Source organism: Bufo bufo, chromosome 1 (genome assembly GCF_905171765.1).
Source record: "Bufo bufo chromosome 1, aBufBuf1.1, whole genome shotgun sequence".
NCBI classification, from domain to species: Eukaryota; Metazoa; Chordata; class Amphibia; order Anura; family Bufonidae; genus Bufo; species Bufo bufo.
Genome location: NC_053389.1, coordinates 760,316,874 through 760,336,780, shown reverse-complemented (window position 1 = coordinate 760,336,780; position 19,907 = coordinate 760,316,874). Strand labels below are relative to the sequence as shown.

General features: G+C 43.2%; 1 protein-coding gene across 2 annotated transcripts; it reads left to right on the top strand.

The window, feature by feature from the left end:
• Positions 1 to 8,040: 8,040 nt before the first annotated feature.
• Positions 8,041 to 14,523, top strand: LOC120986198 (interleukin-1 beta-like). 2 transcript variants are annotated; one of them, XM_040414610.1, is made up of 7 exons: positions 8,041 to 8,085; positions 8,188 to 8,239; positions 10,319 to 10,367; positions 11,431 to 11,626; positions 12,419 to 12,595; positions 13,718 to 13,854; positions 14,273 to 14,523. In XM_040414610.1, exons 2-7 carry the CDS (start codon positions 8,196 to 8,198, stop codon positions 14,489 to 14,491), a joined length of 822 nt encoding a protein of 273 aa, XP_040270544.1. In that variant the 5' UTR covers positions 8,041 to 8,085; positions 8,188 to 8,195; the 3' UTR covers positions 14,492 to 14,523. The 2 variants fall into 2 exon arrangements, with proteins under 2 accessions (XP_040270544.1, XP_040270545.1); XM_040414611.1 differs by having other exon boundaries at positions 14,277 to 14,416.
• The last annotated feature ends 5,384 nt before the right edge of the window (positions 14,524 to 19,907 follow it).

Sequence of the window (19,907 nt, the reverse complement as noted above, 5' to 3'; positions counted from 1 at the left end):
CCTAAAGTAGAAACTCCAAGAAAGTGACCCCATTTTAGAAACTACGGGATAGGGTGGAAGTTTTGTTGGTACTAGTTTAGGGTGCATATGATTTTTGGTTGCTCTATATTACACTTTTTGTGAGGCAAGGTAACAAGAAATAGCTGTTTTGGCACCGTTTTTTTATTTTGCTATTTACAACATTCATCTGACAGGTTAGATCATGTGGTATTTTTATAGAGCAGGTTGTCAGGGACGCGGCGATACCTAATATGTATACAATTTTTTTATTTATGTAAGTTTTACACAATGATTTCATTTTTGAAACTAAAAAAAAATCATGTTTTAGTGTTTAGTCTGAGAGCCATAGTTTTTTCAGTTTTTAGGCGATTATCTTAGGTAGGGTCTAATTTTTTGCGGGATGAGATGACGGTTTGATTGGCACTATTTTGGGGTGCATATGACTTTTTGATCGCTTGTTTTAGGCCTCTTTCACACGAGCGTGGCGTGTGAGGGCCCAATAAGATGCGGGTGCGTTGCAGTAAAATGCGCGATTTTTCCACGCGAGTGCAAAGCGTTTTAATGTATTTTGCACGCGCATGAGAAAAATCACCATGTTTGGTACCCAGACCCAAACCCAGACTTCATCACTGAAGTTCAGGTTTGGGTTAGGTGTTGTGTAGATTTTATTATTTTCCCTTATAACATGGTTATAAGGGAAAAGAATTGCATTCTTAATACAGAATGCAAAGTAAATTAGGGATAGAGGGGTTAAAAAATAAAGTTAACGTACCTGCTCCATAGCTGCCGGTCTCTGTTCTATCTTCAGGACCTGAAAAAAGACCTGTGGTGACGTCACATGGTCCAATCACATGGTTTATCACCATGGTGAGGGACCATGTGATTGGACCATGTGATGTGACGTCACCACAGGTCCTTAGCCGGCAGCTCAACATTACAGAAGAAGACAGAGATCCGCATCTATGCGATCAAGTGGACTCGGTGAGTTAATTTTTTTTATTTTTAACCCCTCCATCACTATTTTTCTTTGCATTCTGTATTCAGAATGCTATTATTTTCCCTTATAACCATGTTATAAGGGAAAATAATACAGATCGGGTCCCCAGCCCGATCGTCACCTAGCAACCATGCGTGAAAATCGCCCTGCATCGAGCACTTCTATGGTGCCTGCGTTGCATGAAAAACGCAGAATATAGAGCATGCTGCGATTTTCACACAACGCACAAGTGATGTGTGAAAATCACAGCTCATGTGCACAGCCCCATAGAAATGATTGGGTCCGAATTCAGTGCGGGTGCAATGCGTTCACATCACGCATTGCACCCGCGCGGAATACTCACCCGTGTGAAAGGGGCCTTACACTTTTTGTGATGTAAGATGACAGAAAATGGCTTTTTTTACACCGTTTTTTTTTTTTTTATGGACTCGGCAATACCTAATATGTATATGGTACTTTTTTTTTATTTATGTAAGTTTTACACAATGATTTCATTTTTGAAACAAAAAAAATCATGTTTTAGTGTTTCCATAGTCTGAGAGCCATAGTTTTTTCACTTTTTGGGTGATTATCTTGGGTAGGGTATGATTTTTGCGGGATGAGATGACGGTTTGATTGGCACTATTTTGAGGTGCGTATGACTTTTTGATCCCTTGCTATTACACTTTTTGTGATGTAAGGTGACAAAAAATGGCTTTTTGTTCACCGTTTTTTTTATTTTTTTACGGTGTTCACCTGAGGGGTTAGGTCATGTGATATTTTTATAGAGCCGGTCGATACGGATGCGGCGATACCTATTATGTATACTTTTTTTATTTATGTAAGTTTTACACAATAATATCATTTTTGAAACAAAAAAATTATGTTTTAGTGTCTCCATATTCTGAGCCATAGTTTTTTTTATTTTTTGGGCGATTGTCATAGGTAGGGTCTCATTTTTGGCGGGATGAGGTGACGGTTAGATTGGTACTATTTTGGTGGGCATATGCCTTTTTGATCGCGTACTGTTGTACTTTTTGTGATGTAAGGTGACAATTTTTTTTTTATTTAGCACAGTTTTTATTTTTTACGGTGTTTATCTGAGGGGTTAGGTCATGTGATATGTTTATAGAGCCGGTCGATACGAACACGGCGTTACCTAATTTGTCAACTTTTTTTTCCCCCTATTTTTAAAAAAAAATTTTTACTTTATTTGGGGGAAATGACGTTTTTGTTTATTTTTACTTGAAACTTTTAATTTTTGGGGGGAAAACTTTATTTTTTCAACTTTTTTTTTACTTTATTTTTTGTCTTCAACTTTTGGGGGTCTAATCCCTTTTACAATGCATCCCAATACTTCTGTATTGGAATGCATTGTCTGTATGAGTAATACTGTGTGTATTACTCATACAGCTTCCGGCAGGGGCGTAACTATAGGGGAAGCAGGGGAAGCGGCTGCTTTGGGGCCCTGACCCCGAAGGGGCCCATCCAGGAGGAGGAGGACTAAAAGATTTTGTCAGGGCTCCCTCAACAGTATTACACAATGAAATTATATACAGTGACAGTATAGACAGTGTAGAAAACGGATGGAATAGCTGCCGGGCCTGGTCTGAGAGAGCAATCTTTATTAGCCACAGGAATGGGGGCGGCCTGAAAGGAAGGGGTTGCGAAAAAATTGCTGAGGGAGGGGGGCCCCATTCAAAAATATGCTGTGGGGCCCAGTCTTTTCTAGCTACGCCACTGGCTTCCGGCCTGTGAGATCCAGGGGGCTGGATCTCACAGGCTCGTCACCTACAGCCGCATGGGGACCCGATGGCACCGCCGATCACCGCTGCCGCATAAGGTAAAAGTTTGCGGCGATCGCTGACACGGGGGGGGGGGGGGGTCACAGGACCCCCTCTCGCATTTAGCCAAGGTGCCTGCTCAATGACTTGAGCAGGCACTGGGTTCCGATCACCGCCCGCCGGGTGGCGGTGATCGGAAATACACAGGGCGTACAGGTACGCCCTGTGTCTTTAAGTACCAGGACATCAGAGCGTACCTGTATGCCCTGTTTCCGTAAAAGGTTAAGATAGACTTTTCCACACTGTAACACATCTTGAAAAACTGGTATATAAATAATTATACATTTTTATATCCTCATTGTCATCTGTAGCACTGCACATTTTAAAAGACAGGAAATTATTCATAGTAGGTCAAAAGGACAAAAGAAAATATGGGAAACTTCAGAAGACTTCAGATCACTATGGGCATTCTTTGCTTCGGTCATAAAGGGAATTACCCAATGTAGAATACCTATTTTTGAATGTTTTATTAAAGGGATATTCTGGTTATAGAAAATTATCCCCTATCTACAGGATAGGTGGATAACTATCGGATTGGTGGGGGGCCACCACTGATCACAAGTTCGGGGACCCCATACCCGGTTGAGCCCCTGTGAAATGGATGGAGCAGCTCTATTAATTTGTATGGGAGCACTGGAGATAGCCGAATACAGCTCTCTACACATCACTAGTCAGACCACACATGGAGTACTGTGTACAGTTCTGGGCTCCTGTGAACAAGGCAGACATAGCAGAGCTGGAGAGGGTTCAGAGGAGGGCAACTAAAGTAATAACTGGAATGGGTGGACTACAATACCCAGAAAGATTATCAACATTAGGGTTATTCACTTGTTACATATTTGCGCTGTAATTTGCGCCTTCGTGAGCTTCTCGCCAAGAAAAAGGTAGAGAAATTAATGAGAGGAGCAGGGCTTAATGTGAGGGGCAGGGCCTATCACAGCTTGCCAGATTTACTATAACTTATGCCAGAAACTGGCATAACTTATAGCTCAAGTCTACACCAGCCCATATACTGGTCTAGGTTTGAATTTCTGGTGCTTGGAGGGACAGAGATGCACCTAATTTATTGAGAAGCATCTGCCTCTTAATAAATAAGGAGCATCTTACTCCAGTGCACATCAAGACTGGTGTGTGGAAATGTCAGTCTTGATAACTGTCCCTCAAGGAATTAGGACGACCGTATGGTCACCATGCCGGTGCTGCGGACCGCAAATAGTGGTCAGCAATGCACAGGCACTGGCCATGCTGCGTTGCGGACCTATTGACTTGAAAAGGTCGACGATCCACAAAATACGGCAAAAGATAGGACACATTCTATCTTTCGCAGTGAGGAGGCACGGAATACAGGCACCATGGCCATACGGTTGTGTGAATTGGCGCTCATTCTAATTGCCTGATTGGAGTAGGGAAGAAATGTTTTCCCTTGAGAAAAATTGGCTTCTACCTTGAGGTTTTTGCCTCCCTTTAAAATCAACCTTACAGGATAAAAGGCTGAACTGGATGGATGAATTTTTTTCCAGCTTTTCAAACTATAATGGGGGTCATTTATGATGAGGCCTATTTAAAATAGTAGGTACATCGGGGAAGCTCTCTGGACTGAGCATGGAAGCTGCATGTAGACTAAAGGTACAGGTTGCTGTTTATTGTATGTAAGGCAGAAAGGGAATATATGCTGTTTAGCTAGTGCTTGGACAAGTAGGGTTTTGTGTTGTTTTGTACACTGCCTGTACAAAAAAAAGTCACCACCGAAATAAAAAAAAAGGTCACACTCTCTAATATTTTGTTGGACCGCCTTTAGCTTTGATTACGGCACGCATTCGCTGTGGCATTGTTTCGATAAGCTTCTGCAATGTCCCAAGATTTATTTCCATCCAGTGTTGCATTAATATTTCACTAAGATCTTGCATTGATGATGGTAGAGTCTGACTGCTGAGGAAAGCCTTCTCCAGCACATCCCAAAGATTCTCAATGGGGTTAAGGTCTGGACTCTGTGGTGGCCAATCCATGTGTGAAAATGATGTCTCATGCTCCCTGAACCACTCTTTCACAATTTGAGCCTGATGAATCCTGGCGTTGTCATCTTGGAATATGCCCGTGCCATCAGGGAAGAAAAAATCCATTGATGGAATAACCTGCTCATTCAGTATGTTCAGGTAGTCGCTGACCTCATTCTGGGAGCACATACTGTTGCTGAACCTAGACCTGACCAACTGCAGCAACCCCAGATCATAGCACTGCCCCCACAGGCTTGTACAGTAGGCTCTAGGCATGATGGGGGCATCACTTCATCTGCCTCTCTTCTTACCCTGATGCGCCCATCACTCTGGAACAGGGTAAATCTGGACTCATCAGACCACATGACCTTCTTCCATCGCTCCAGAGTCCAATCTTTATGCTCCCTAGCAAATTGAAGCCTTTTTTTCTGGTTTGCCTCACTGATTAGTGGTTTTCTTACGGCTACACAGCTGTTCAGTCCCAATCCCTTGAGTTCCCTTCGCATTGTGCGTGTGGAAATGCTCTTACTTTCACTATTAAACATAGCCCTAAGTTCTACTGTTGTTTTTCTTCGATTTGATTTCACCAAACTTTTTAGTGATCGACGATCACGATCATTCAGGATTTTTTCCCGCCACATTTCTTCCTCGAATACGAAGGGTCCCCACTATCCTTCCAGTTTTTAATAATGCGTTGAACAATTCTTAACCCAATTTTAGTAGTTTCTGCAATCTCCTTAGATGTTTTCTCTGCTTGATGCATGCCAATGATTTGACCCTTCTCAAACAGACTAACATCTTTTCCACGACCACGAGATGTGTCTTTCGACATGGTTGTTTAAGAAATGAGAAGCAACTCATTGCACCAGTTGGGGTTAAATAACTTATTGCCAGCTGAAAGATAATCGCCCATGCAGTAATTATCCAATAGGAGGCTCATAACTATTTGTTTAGTTATATCCAGGTGGCGACTTTTTTTTTGTGGACAGGCAGTGTATCTTAGAACCTGTATACTTGTTGCCTGTATTTTATGCTCAGTCACAATAAAAGCCGGAAAGGTTCCGAGCTTTGGCCGTTTGTGTCTCTATAAAGTCTGACTTGACACGGGTATAGATCTCACATTTTCCATACCAAAGGATCACTGATCTGCAAGCTAGTAAATGGGCAGAACAAAAATGAAGAGCAATGTAGTCGATTTTGGCCAGAACAGTGGAGCATTTAATTTGTATCAGGATTTCCCGACATCTGCCATTGGGGGATCAAGCTGTTGGATTTCAACATGCCAAATCCTGTTAACCTTCTGTTACCAGGAGAGATGAGCTGCCACCAGAGGTGGGGTCGCTGCCGATCACAAGAACAGGAGCCCGTGCTCCCTGTTTGAGCGGCGGTCACTGGACATGTGTGGTATACAGGTACATCATTGCTATAGACAAAATAAACATGATGCTATGGCCGCAGCAGCAAGGAGGATTGGAGCAGCAACGCTGGAACGGAAGAGGTTTGAGATGGTGAGGATAGGTCCTCGTGAGACTGTGCTCCCTGTTTCAATGGAGTGGCAGAGAAACATACATGTCTGCCACTCCATTCAATTCTATGGGACTGCCGAACATAGCCGAGTACAAGTGCGAGTACATAGAGCTGAATGGAGCAGCAGTGTGCATGCGTGACCCTGGGTCCATTCAAACTGGATAGTATCGGCCCCTGTTTTCATTATCGGGGGGCCCAGTGGTCAGACTCCCACTATTCAGACACTTAGGGTTGATTCAGATGACTGCGCTCAGTCCAGGAACGAGCGCAACTCTCTTCACCCAAGCTGACTGCATTATATTGTTTTATGATACAGTCAGTTCCTATCTGATTATGGCTCTACTGTACTGTACTCACAGTGGCTCAATGTTTAGAACTGGTGCCTGGCAGCACTGGGGTCCTACACCTGAATCTGACCAGGGACAACATCAGCATGGAGTCTGTATGTTCGTGCACACTATAGTGTTCGTGCTGGTCTCTCTGGTGGGAGCTCACATAGGCTGGTGCTTTTTCCTATAGTGTGCAAGAGCGGCCATCACTGCTGGACTGCAGGGTGGTCGTAACCATGGAAACAAGCAATATGTAATGTGATGGAAAAATGAATCCAGGCAGCAAAGGAAGCAATATGGACAATCACAATACATTACTAAGTGCCTTGTATTAAAGGGTTTCTATCACCTCGTTTTGACATAATTAGCTATCAGACACTAGCGATCCGCTAGTGTCTGCTCTACCAAACAATGCTATTATAATACCTTTGTGTGCAGTCGTTTGCCTAAAAAACTAACTTTTATTGATATGCTAATGAGCCTCTAGGTGCTATGGGGGCGTCTTTTCAGCACCTAGAGGCTCGGTCTACTCACATTGTATGCCGCCCCGCTCGTCCGTTAAGCCCGCCCATCTCCTCTTGAATGCCATCCTCCATCTGAGCCAGCGGACGAGCTCTCGCGCCTGCGCCGTGCGCGTCTGTATTCGGCGCAGGCGCAGTGATTGTCTGACCGCTGCCTGCACAGACATCTCGGTCCTCGGCGCAGGCGCAGTGGAGATGTCTGTGCAGGGAGCGGTCAGACATTCACTGCGTCTGCGCCGAATACAGACGCGCACGGCGCAGGCGCGAGAATTTCGTCCGCTGGCTCAGAGGGAGGATCGCATTCCAGAGGAGATGGGCGGGCTGGAGGGACGCGCTGGGCGGCATTTTGTGTGAGTAGACCGAGCCTCTAGGTGTTGAAAAGACGCCCCCATAGCACCTAGAGGCTCATTAGCACATCAATAAAAGTTTGTTTTTTAGGCAAACGGCTGCACAAAAAGGTATTATAATAGCATTGTTTGGTAGAGCAGACACTAGCGGATCGCTAGTGTCTGATAGCTAATTATGTCAAAACGAGGTGGTAGAAACCCTTTAACTTCCTCTACATGATAAATGCTATTTGCTGAAATGACACAAACCCATTACAAAATTGATTAAACCTGAGACAAGGTTGTTTCATTGGGTGATAAGCCCAAAATTCGGAACTTTCCACTATTCTGCTGAAATACTGAACTCATCCAGAAATTCTAGTTGCAGGCATACGTAAGAGATTAAGAGGGAGTTGATGTGAAGGGAGGAAGCAAGGGGGAAAAAATCCTGTGTTGCACAAGCTTTTCATTCGCCTATAAAACAAGCTGTCCGCTCTAAGAAGACACTAGTTGATAATATTAACACGCTCGGGAGACGAGGACAACTCCTGGACTTGCACCTAAAGAGGTAATAGATGACATACTATTATTTGCTATCACATGGTTCACAGCACCGTATGGGCACACACTACATTGTCTGATGTTTGTGTTCATTATTTTATCTCTACAGAAACGACAATGGCAGAAGTTCCAAATTTAAGTGATCTCCCTATGGACAACAGGTAATACCCATCTAGGTTTGGAGCATTTTTTTAAATCTTTCCTACTTTTCAGTTTGTTGGAAACCGTCAACAAACAGGTTAACTGCTGTTGACAGCTCTGATTGCGTGAATAGCTAAAACAGGAATACCTTAAAGGAGTTATCTCACGAGAAAGTGAATACAAGGCACTTACTAATGTATTGTGATTGCCCATATTGCTTACTTTGCTGTCTGGATTCATTTTGCCATTACATTATACACTGCTCGTTTCCATGGTTACGACCACCCTGCAATCCAGCAGCAGTGGTCGTGCTTGCACACTGTAGAAAAAAAGCACCAGCCTATGTGAGCTCTCACAGTCCCGGCCACCAGAGAGGCTGGTGCTTTTTCCTATAGACTGCAAACACGGCCACCAATGATGGATTGCAGTGTGGTCGCAACCATGGAAACAAGCAGTGTATAATGTGATAGAATAATGAATCCAGTCAGCAAAGGAGGCAATATGGAGAATCACAATACATTAGTAAGTGCCTTGTATTAACTTTCTCTTCATGATAAATGCCACTTGCTGAAGTGAGAGGACCCCCTTAAATTCTCAATCGACGAACATTACCGGTACTTGCATTATGTATTGACAAAGCTGTAAGGGGTATTAAGTAGTAATAAACCAATCAGATACACAGACTAGTGACAACAGTGCATCATTATGCATAATAAAAGTAGCAGATTCATTAACAGCAGCTTGCTGACAGTCTCCATATAGCATTTTAGAATTTTTTTCTACACAGATCATAGTAAACACAGAACTGCAAAAAATGCTAGAATTTACATGTACTCAAAATTTACTTTACTGGAATCAAGCTAAAAAGGGTGAAGAGGTAGCATCACACACGGACCCAGGAGTCTTAAGGGCCCCCTCTGCCAAATATGAAGACATCAGTATTAGGCCTCATGCACACGACCGTATGTATTTCGCGGTCCCCAAAAAATACGGATGACGTCCGTGTGCATTCCAGAAATACAGACATACGGAAACGGGGTAACTTCCGGTTTCTTTTTTGCGGACCCATTGAAATTAATGGTTCCGCATACAGTCCGCAAAAAAAACAAAAAACTGAACGGACACGGAAAAAAAACACGTTTGTGTGCACGAGCCCTTATAAATGGCCCATGGTAGGTGGGGTGCCTTGCACTGGGGACCAAAGGCTTCCAGCTACACCTCTGAAGTAATTTATTATAATGTGCTAGTCTAAATTTTCTTGTAGTATATATTGAGGGTAGAGCCTCTTTTAGACTGAACACGCCCATCTACCTGGGGCTTCTGAGCAGAGTATAAGGCTACGTCTACACGACGACATTTGTCGCGCAACAATTTTTATAATGGCAGTCTATGGTGTCGCACTGCAACATGCAACATCCTGCGACTGCGATGAGACAGTCGCAGAAAATCCATCTCAAATGGATTTTCTGCGACTGTTGCGTCGCAGTCGCAGCATGTTGCATGTTGCAGTGCGACACCATAGACTGCCATTATAAAAATTGTGGCGCGACATCAGTGCGACAAATGTCGTCGTGTAGACGTAGCCTTAATGTAGCTGGTTCCTACACTGCCATGAATATTGTAGGCTTAGGTAAGTCCAAGAGAGGCGGTATATTAGTGTTAGGTACCCATCTGCGGAAGCCACCTTGACGCCTGGTAGATGGGCCCGACACACGTTTGATCAAAAATGTGCGCAAAGAGCTTCTATTTTTCCATTTATAGTAGGTATAATACCACTTTAATTTAGAATGATCCCCATTTCTCAGCTCTATTGTTTGTATGTGAAATGTTGTGCAGCCATTTTTTTTATCAACCATGTTTGCTTGATGGATATGCACCTGTGACTCTGAATATGAATGTGCTAGTCTAAATTTTATTGTAGTAATCTATTATAATGCAAGTTTCTTTCTGGATAAGGGGTATAGAAGCAAAATAAAATAAAAATTAAAAAAAATTTGACATTAGTTTTCACAGTAATTATCTATAATCCTATAATATACAGTACAGATTTGGTTTCTTTTGTGATATAATAAACTCTTGTACTTTTATGTTTTTTTTAGTGATAACGATGAAGAATTTTATGCCTGTGACATTCCCAACAACATGAAGGTAAATGACACATTGCAATTCTGTTAATTCTTGTTTCAGACACATTTATTAAAGGGTTTGTCTGAATTAGAGATTAGAAACCTATTTTTAAAACCCCTATTAGGACATTTTGGGGGGAGATCCTTGTTCAGGTTTTATCAAAACTGGTGTGAAGGAAAACTGGCTTACTTGTCCATAGCAACCAATCAGATTGATCATTTCATTTTCCTAAAGGAGCTCTGAAAAATAAAAGCTGGAATCTGATTGGTTGTTATGGGCAGCTAAGCCAGTTTTCCTTTTCACCAGTTTTGATAAACCTCCCCCACTGTGTAAAATATCCATGGGTTTACTGTGGACTTGGCCCACGTTGTCAGACAGCTCCCTACCATGACATGTCCCTATATAGGAAGGAAAACAGTTGCCTTTTTATATAGCATACAGGAAAGGAAAAGTATAGAAGTTGCCCATAGCAACCAATCGGATTCCACCTTTCATTTCTCAGAGGTCTTTTGAAAAATAAAAGCAGGGATCGTATTGGCTGCTGTGGGCAACTGCGCCACACTTCCCTTGCACTAGTTTTCATACTACAATATCCTCAGGACGTACTATTGTACATTCTCATGTCCTCTATGGTTTATGTATAAGTACAGATCATAGGATGACACAAAATGACGTGAATAACCTGTGAAATGGTCGGCCCCTTAAAGGGACAGTCACGCTTTTTACAAGTTTTTTAATTCTTCCCCCTCCGCCGAAACTGAGGAGTCAAGCATACTTGCAATACTTGCTCCCCGCCCGCTGATCAGTTCCAGATCCTTCGGTGCACCGTCCCCTTCGCTGCGCTCCAGTCCCGGCTTGACTGCAGCGGCGCATGCCCCCCCCCCCCCTCCTCATCTGTTTCGGAAGTTTACATGCAGAGTCCAGGGATTGATGAAGAAAGCCGTGGGAGCATCAGGAAGCAGATAGGTTGGCTTGACTCCACAGGTCCAGCAATGAAAATGTATAAAGACTTGGACAAACCCGTTAAGAACCTATCAAATACCTAACAGAAAAGATGCTAAAAATATCTGCTTTTATTCCACAGGCCAATAAATATTCACACTCCCATGAAAGCCTTTCCAAAATGCATCTTCAGATAAGAAAGCCGGAAAAAACAGGGCATTTGCTCAAGAAACTGAATGCGGTTGGTGTAGTTATGGGAAAATTAAAGGAATGTCGAGGACTGAAGAATCAGCTCTTTTTCTATGATGATGATCTGCTGCCTCCAGTCCTGGTGAACGGTAAGATCATTCAAAAGATACAGTTCACGCCCACAAGATGCCCAATAAAGGGTTAAATTATTGGTCACCCAATACCTATTTCTGAACCAGGCTTTAAGGGGAGGACTGTACAGGGTGCATGGCATTCAGCTGAAAAGGACACTGGGACGAGCATTGTTAGGAGAGTCCTTTCAGTTAGTTGTCCTCAGCCAATCATTTCCTTATAATCAGTGTATATTTGAATTATTACAAACATCTCTATGAAAACTTGGGTAGAAACCCTCACAAACATGGGGTGTACTGGCAAACTCTGTGCAGATGTTGTCCTGGGTCGGATCTGAAGCCAGAATTCCAGTGCTAACCACTGAGCCATCTGCATGGACTCACATTGGGACTAAAAACACACTAAAATATAATAATAATACTAATAGAAAATGCCCCATAAATAACAGGCACCTGATATATACTGTATCAGAATCATTTAGAGATTTCCCTTCACCCTAATGTACCCCAGGATCTACCCCTTTAAATGGGATCATCGCCCTCATCCGTCTTCTGATTACTGCCCTTGCCATCTTCGTTTTACGTTAATGGGAAATTTCATACAGTGGCGGAAAAGTGAACTCAGGATTTTACAAAACTGGCAAGAAGAGCTGCAGTATAAATCATGGGAGAGGCAATGAGCCATCAAATATGAGACAGGAAGGGGATGCGTGGCCCCACAATAGTTCTGCAGAGCTTCTGGATTTTCCTGGTCGCTGTAGGCCGCTGAATACGTAAACAGCATTTAACCTGCTTTATTTCTTTCAACAGAAAGCGTTACCTATAAAGAAGAGGGGACAGTAGAAGCTGCTGAACGGAGATTCGAAAAAGATTCCGTTAAACCATCAGAGCACACTATAAAAGACCGAAACGATAAGTCCTTCAAAATGGAAGGCGATGACTCTGTTGTGGCCTTATATCTAGCAGCGGGGAATGAACACGTGGCAGGTAATTTTAATTTACATTTGCTATCATTAAAAATACTTCACATTTTTTATAAAAATATGTAATTCCGATGCTGCTCAAGTCCCCGCTGCTCTCTGCTTCCTGGTCGCGGCTGGACACAGAGGCTATGGCTTTTGATTGGCTGAGCAATGTGTTGGTCCGGGACCAGGAAGTGGGGAGCGCCAGGGACCGAAGCAGAGTCAGAATGGCAGTGGTGGGGGACCAGTGAAGGCAAACTGCTTATTTTTTTTTTATCTTTAACCAACTGTGAGCCATATATATTTAAAAAAAAATTATACTACACCATTAAGCTCCATAATTTATTTTTTTTGTCTTTTTTCATCTACATTTTAATGCAACCATTTTGAGGTACACATGATGTAATGCCATGGGCTCCTATGACCAGTTTTAGGCTAGTGCTACAGGACAACATTTGTCGCGCGACAATTTTTATAATGATAAGCCTCATGGACACGACCGTTGTGTTTTTTGCAGTCCGCAAACCGCAAAACACGGATGGCGTTCCGTGTGCGTTCCGCAAATTAATTCCGCCATTAATATAACTGCCTATTCTTGTCCGCAAAACGCGGACAAGAATAGGACAGATTATATTTTTTTTGCGGACCACGGAACGGAGCAACAGATGCGGACAGCACACGGAGTGCTGTCCGCATCTTTTGCGGCCCCATTGAAGTGAATGGGTCCGCATCCGAGCCGCCAAAACTGCCGCTCGGATGCGGACCAAAACAAAGGCCGTGTGTGCATGAGGCCATAGTCTTGGAACCGAACCCAAGTTTGGGAAATGTTTTTTTACAGTATAAATCAGTTTCTGAATAGTTATTATGTGAAGTCTCGCGAGACTAATAACTTCAGCTCATTGGAGCCAATACATTCTAATACTGTACGGAGCGCTCGGTCCGATCCGTATTGAAACAAAGTTTTATGCGAATCTGCTTCGGTCGTTTCATCCAAAGTCGATTCGCTCATCCCTAGATGTAATATTCGAATACTTTTGGCTAAGCAGTGCATATTCAGAGGCCCAGCTGACAAATTCTCTTTTTTACCGTGTATATAACATAGTACAAAGAACGCGGTAACGCTCACACACTGTCTCTCTCTTTGCAGTGAAAGTGAAGCTGGACACTTACTTTGAAAGAAATCATGATAACTTGAAACGTCCCGTCACGGTGGGGATTGTAGGCCGGAATCTCTATTTTTACTGCACTGAAGAAGGGAACTCAAATCGGGTCCTCCGTCTCATGGTGAGTATTCTTATACGTTTACCTGACCTGAAAAACCTAATGGATTTCTTCTTAAAGAGGTCCTCTCGCTACTCCTGAGATGTCTATTACAGGAAATACATTCATTTCCCATTAAATACATTTCTGGAGCATATATTCTTTTATCTGTGTCATACTGATCCTCTGTTATCCCTCCTAGAAATTTATTAATTGGGTATCATTGCCAAGGAAGGTATGTCCTCACCTAGTCCGATACAAGCAGCACGGATTGGAGACTGTCAAAGTGTCAATTTATTCATACATTTCTAGGAGGAGTAACAGGGGTTGGCAGAATGTAGGAAAGATGCTCCGTTTTGTTATTTGATGGGGGATACATTCTCTATTACTTTCAGAAGTAGTATGTGTGCGTAATAAGGTATCACTTGTGTCTTTTATTCAGGCAGTCGACATAAATGAAAAAGCGAAGACCAATGAGGTGGTGCCCTTCATCTTCTACTGCAGGCAATCAGATAGAAGGTCGCACTATAGTTTTGAGTCCGCGGCCTTCCCTGACTATTATTTAAGCACCTCTCAAAAAGAGAGTGAGAAAGTGCAAATAAAGCAGAAAGACGATCAAACCGTCGTGATGGATTTCATATTATCTCCAAAGTTCATATAAGATGGCGCCACTTGTATGTACGTACCATGTACTGACAGAACCGTTCTTGGTCCAGGGCTTCTCAAGCGTTTTCTTCTACAGCCTCAACTGCCAAACCATGGTCACACTTGGGTCTTCACATCCCTGCAGAAAAGATGGACATGTAGATAACGGCATGAATCCTTACTGTAGGTTCCACAGCGCCCCTATATCTGTCCATAATGAGTGCTGATATGGCAGGACATATTAACACAGAGCAATGGTCGGGAATCTGGACAACTCCTTTAAGGCATGCTCTGCTTCGATGCTCCTACACAAGTGTTTACATGTGAAGCAATCTGTGATAGATCTCAGCTCAGGACAGTGCGATGGTCCCAGAGCACTTTGGAGGCACGCCGCCACAGGTCATCTGACCAGTGATGATCCCCGTCTTATAGCTTGAGAAGCCATGTTTGAGTTGTTGCTTATGAGGAATCCTTCAGAAGGTGTGAGGTCTTCAGAAGTAACAGAATTTGTGCTAACTTTCATAAAGTTTTAATTCTCATTCAGAGAACAGATGAGTAGCTCCATGAGGAGCGTATGTTATTTTTTGCTACATATTAATAAGTATTTATTTATATTATTTATCATTTTATTTATAATATTTATCATTTATAATATTTTGCCTAATACATTGTTTTATATTGTGTTCATTTGATCTATTTGTTATTTCTGTATTTATAAAAAAAAAACTGAAGAAGATAAAGAACAAATAAAACACTAGGAATTCAAAATTGTCCTGATTTATATCCTTTATATCGGGTGATTGGCGTTTAAATAAAAAATATGAGGGACACGTAAAACTGCCAGGCTTTTTAGGTTTAAATGAGGACCAGACTCAAAGTGACATCAAACTGGCACACACATCTTTGTATATAACTTGTGGCACCCTGTGGTGATAAGCTGCATGGAGTAGGACTCCAACCCCATTCATCAAGTGTAAAAAGAACTTCTGCACTCAAAATAGCCTAAAGGGCATCTGTCAGCAGATTTGTACCTATGACACTGGCTGACCTGTTACATGTGCACTTGGCAGCTGAAGGCCTCTGTGTTGGTCCCATCTTCATATGTGCCCGCATTGCTGAGAAAAATGATGTTTTCATATATGCAAATTAGCCTCTAGGAGCAACGGGGGCGTTGCCATTACACCTAGAGGCTGTGCTCTCTCTCCAACTGTGGCACCCTCTGCACTTTGATTGACAGGCATGATGATGTTGTCGCTGCCTCTCCTCTTGGTAGTAGTGTCCTGGACCTGCTCTCTGCCAAGAGGGGACGTTTCTGTCCAGAGACAGAGAGAAGAGGAAGCATCCTGCAAAGCTCCTGCTCCTGTTACCTAATCTCCAGAAAGAACTTCTTCAATTGTCCTCAAGTAAAGCCTTGAGATTCCAGACAGCTGCAAGGTGAGGGACTACAGCAAAGCCACCCATCACCAAACCACCACTAAGCCAGTATCACCTAAGTGTGGAATTACAGGCATCCGAACTGCCTCCAGGTTCCTTGCTGGTGCCAGAGAAGAATTGTTACATAGTTACATAGTTAATAAAGTTGAAAAAAGACACAAGTCCATCAAGTTCAACCAAAGGATAGGTGGGGACGCGATTCCCAGAAGGAAATGAGACTCAGATTTCTACACGTTTTTATAAGCATTTATGTTTTTTACTTTTAAGAATTCGTCTAAACCCTTTTTGAAACTCTCCACTGTTCCTGCTGTGACCACGTCCTGAGGAAGTCTATTCCACAGCTTCACAGTTCTTACAGCTTTGACGCTTCTGGAGACTGAACTTTTTCTTCTTCATTCGGAAGCAGTGCCCCTTTTCTTTTATGTTCCTCATTTTTTTGGGAAAATCTTTATTTATGTCAATTTTTTCCGCATAAAGACAAACAAAGCTCAATTAAGTACATCAGATATTAAAGCAAATATAATCAACAATGTTGCACAAATCTGACCAGCCCCTTTTCTTTTGAGCATATTTTACATGGAACAATTGCACTAAAGCCTGCTGCTACTGTATGTATTTTCAAGCTCTACTTTGCACTTAGTTACTCTGGCCTCATTCTTCAGTACTATATACCCACTACACCGATTCCCAGGGAGCAACAGCCTGAGGGAGTACACCATGACACAATACTTCATCAGGGCCACTACCATTCCCATCCTCCACACTGGCTTCTCAGGGGGTTGTTGCATTAGCAACCAATCAGACGCTACCTTTTTTTTAATCAGAGTGGAAAATAATAATAATCTTTATTTATACAGTGCCACCTTATTCAGCAGCACTTTACAATTAGGGGGTTCATGTACTGAGTCATAAATTTCATAGTAACAGACAAGTCACCAATTAAAACAAAAGGAATGAGGAGCTTACAATATATGAAAAAGAAAGGATCAATCTGATCTGGTCATTTATCAAGACTGGCGTATCTTGGAGAGGGATGTGCCTAATTTATTAAGAGACAGTCAGGCAGATGCCGTTTAATAAATCAGATGCATCTCTGCCCTGCCGTGTGGCAGAAACTGTAATCTATGCCAGCTATAGACTTCAGCTATAACTTACACGACTTTCTAGTAAAAGGTATAGTAAAACCGGTGGGCCGTACGAAGCCATGCCCGTGCCAAGCCCCACCCTTTTTCTTTGAAAAAGTGGCAGAAGATTAAAAAGTCACAAATAAGGGTGCACATATGACATGCCCCATAATTTGTGACTTTGATAGATGCCCCCCAATGTCCTTCTCTAGCTCTCTCAGCAAAAAAAATAAGAACTTAAACTCCTAAATGGAAAGCCAGAAAAATGTCAGTTTACAACCTGCTGCAAGGTGATCTCATCAGAATAATAGGTGGAGGATTGAAATGACTGAATGACAGTTCTATTGATAGGCCTCGATAAAGGTGGCCTCCATAGGCAGGGGCAATGACAAGTGCAAAAAAAAGGGCTAAAAGCATTATCAGCTTGTGATCCACCCCACCGGTTTTTCTTTTCCTGAGTGCTGTCGTGCCAATATACCGCTGAGGCCAGTGACTGGCTGCAGTGGTCATGTGCTGTAGGCCATACAATGATGTCGTGGCTGCAGCAGAGAGGAGGATTGGAGCAGCGAGGCTGGAACAGAGAGGGTTTGGGATAGTAAGGGTAGGTCCCATGCGCGCTGTTGTAATATAGTGGCAGAGATGAGTGCATGTCCATCACGCCATTCAATTCTGTGGGACTGCTGGAGATGACTGACTACATGTGCTTGACTATCTACAGTGCGCATGCGTCATTGCCACTGCATTAAAATGGGAGAGCACAGGTGCCCGTTCTCATGATCGGAGTCCGACCAGACACTTATTCCCTATGTTGTGAATAGGGAATCAGTTGTCATAATGGGACAACCCCTTTAAGGTGAAAAAGGGAAAAGATGTCCAGCACTGAGATAAAAATTAAATCTCCAGTCTTTATTTGGCTTCATATAAAAATACATCTCCACATGGAAAGCGGTAACGCAACCAACGCGTTTCGATCTAACAGATCTTAGTCATGGTATATACTATGGGTAGTGCTGGCTTGATGCCCGATTTACATAAACCCCACATGGTGTAATACACTGAACAATACCAGCTGATCGAGGAGTCATAGAAAGTATTGTAAAACCCTGAAACAATGGGAGAGAAGTTTAGAAAGTCAGAATACTGCACCACACCCCTGCTGGCTTGTGTGACTGTAGACCTTCAGTGACTCCTCGGAAATTACGCAAGTATTTCAGTGGAGTAGAATAAAAAAATTGCAAACGTAGCTTGGTTCATGGGAAAATGTAAGTACATGACAATAGGAAGTTTCCTCCACCAACTTCAGTTTCATAATCCAGTTCAGGTTATTTCTTAAAGGGAACCTGTCATCACATACACAGTCCCTAACCTGACGCCTTTCTGCATCAGGTAAAGTTAGAAAAGCGGCACCCACCACTTGTGAACAGTCATGTGAGCAGCCCCAGGCTCGGGAGTAGTCAGGCAGTCCTGGTATGCATGCCAGCGTCCTCTGGCATCCTGTGCATGAGCCATGTGTGCAGGTGAAGCTGAGGCCAGTACACCTTGCATATTTCTGATTGTTATTTCTGTAAGGCCCCATTCACATGAACGTATTTCCATTCACCGTGTGCTGTCCGCGTCCGTATGTCTGTTCCACAGTCCCACAAAAAAACGATAGAACGTGTGATATTCTTGTCCGTTTTGTTACAATGGATCCGCAAAAATTATGGATGCAACATGACGTCACACGGACTGTATTTCTTGCGGCTCCGCGTTTTGCGGACAGCAAAAGGCATACATTCGTGTGAATGCACCCTAATGGAGTGTCTTCATTTTCCGTTTGGGAACCTGATTTTTGCCGACAAAAAAGTCCTGCATGCAGGTCTTTTTGATGGAATCGAAGACAGATCCTCCAGCGCAGATGTGAACAAGCCCTTAACTGTGCATGCAAGCAGCCAGGACTGCATGACCACTCCTCAGGACTAGCGACAGGTAGCTACTCTATACAAGCCAGTTATGATCCTGTACAGCCCTATGGCGGCACTTTAGGAGCTTCATATGTGATGACAGGTTCCCTTTAAGGCAGTAAGTGAAGAAATCCTATCGGAAGATACACATCACTCTGCCATACGCAACTAAATAAAAATTGTGGTTTTACAATGAGGAACATGTGTTGTTTACGGGTCGAGCTAAACCAGCGATGATCAACCTGCAGCATTATGGGGTCACCCTAAAATTACCACAGTACCATCATCACAGAGCCAGCCATGACCCTCATAAGAGATCCTGCACCCTCATATCAGACCTAACATGAACTCAGGATGCTACAGGTGGGTTCTGTCATACCTCATAAGAGAGACAGTGGCCAAACCCTCATAACAGAGATGGTTTCAGTGCCCTCAGAACAGAGACAGTTACCTGAGAGCCGAGGCAGCCATAGTGTCCTCATCCTCAACACAGAGACACACGGTTACCTGAGAGCAGAGGCAACATTAGTGCCCTTTAGAACAGAGACATACAGTTACCTGAGAGCAGAGACAACCATAGTATCCTCAACACAGAGACACACGGTTACCTGAGAGCAGAGGCAGCCATAGTGGCCCCCAGAACAGAGACACACAGTTACCTGAGAGCAGAGGCAGCCATAGTGGCCCCCAGAACAGAGACACACAGTTACCTGAGAGCAGAGGCAGCCATAGTGGCCCCCAGAACAGAGACACACAGTTACCTGAGAGCAGAGGCAACATTAGTGCCCTCAGAACAGAGACATACAGTTACCTGAGAGCAGAGACAACCATAGTGTCCTCAACACAGAGACACACAGTTACTTCAGAGTAGAGGCAATAATAGTGTCCTCAGAACAGAGACACACAGTTACCTGAGAGCAGAGACAGCCAT

What these genes read in the sequence shown, in the direction of transcription:
- LOC120986198 (XM_040414610.1), top strand. Translation starts at nt 8,196, where the DNA reads ATGGCAGAAGTTCCAAATTTAAGTGATCTCCCTATGGACAACAG. An exon ending in GCCTCCAGTCCTGGTGAACG is followed by an intron (nt 11,627 to 12,418) that starts GTAAGATCATTC and finishes TTCTTTCAACAG; the next exon opens with AAAGCGTTACCTATAAAGAA. An exon ending in GGGGAATGAACACGTGGCAG is followed by an intron (nt 12,596 to 13,717) that starts GTAATTTTAATT and finishes CTCTCTTTGCAG; the next exon opens with TGAAAGTGAAGCTGGACACT.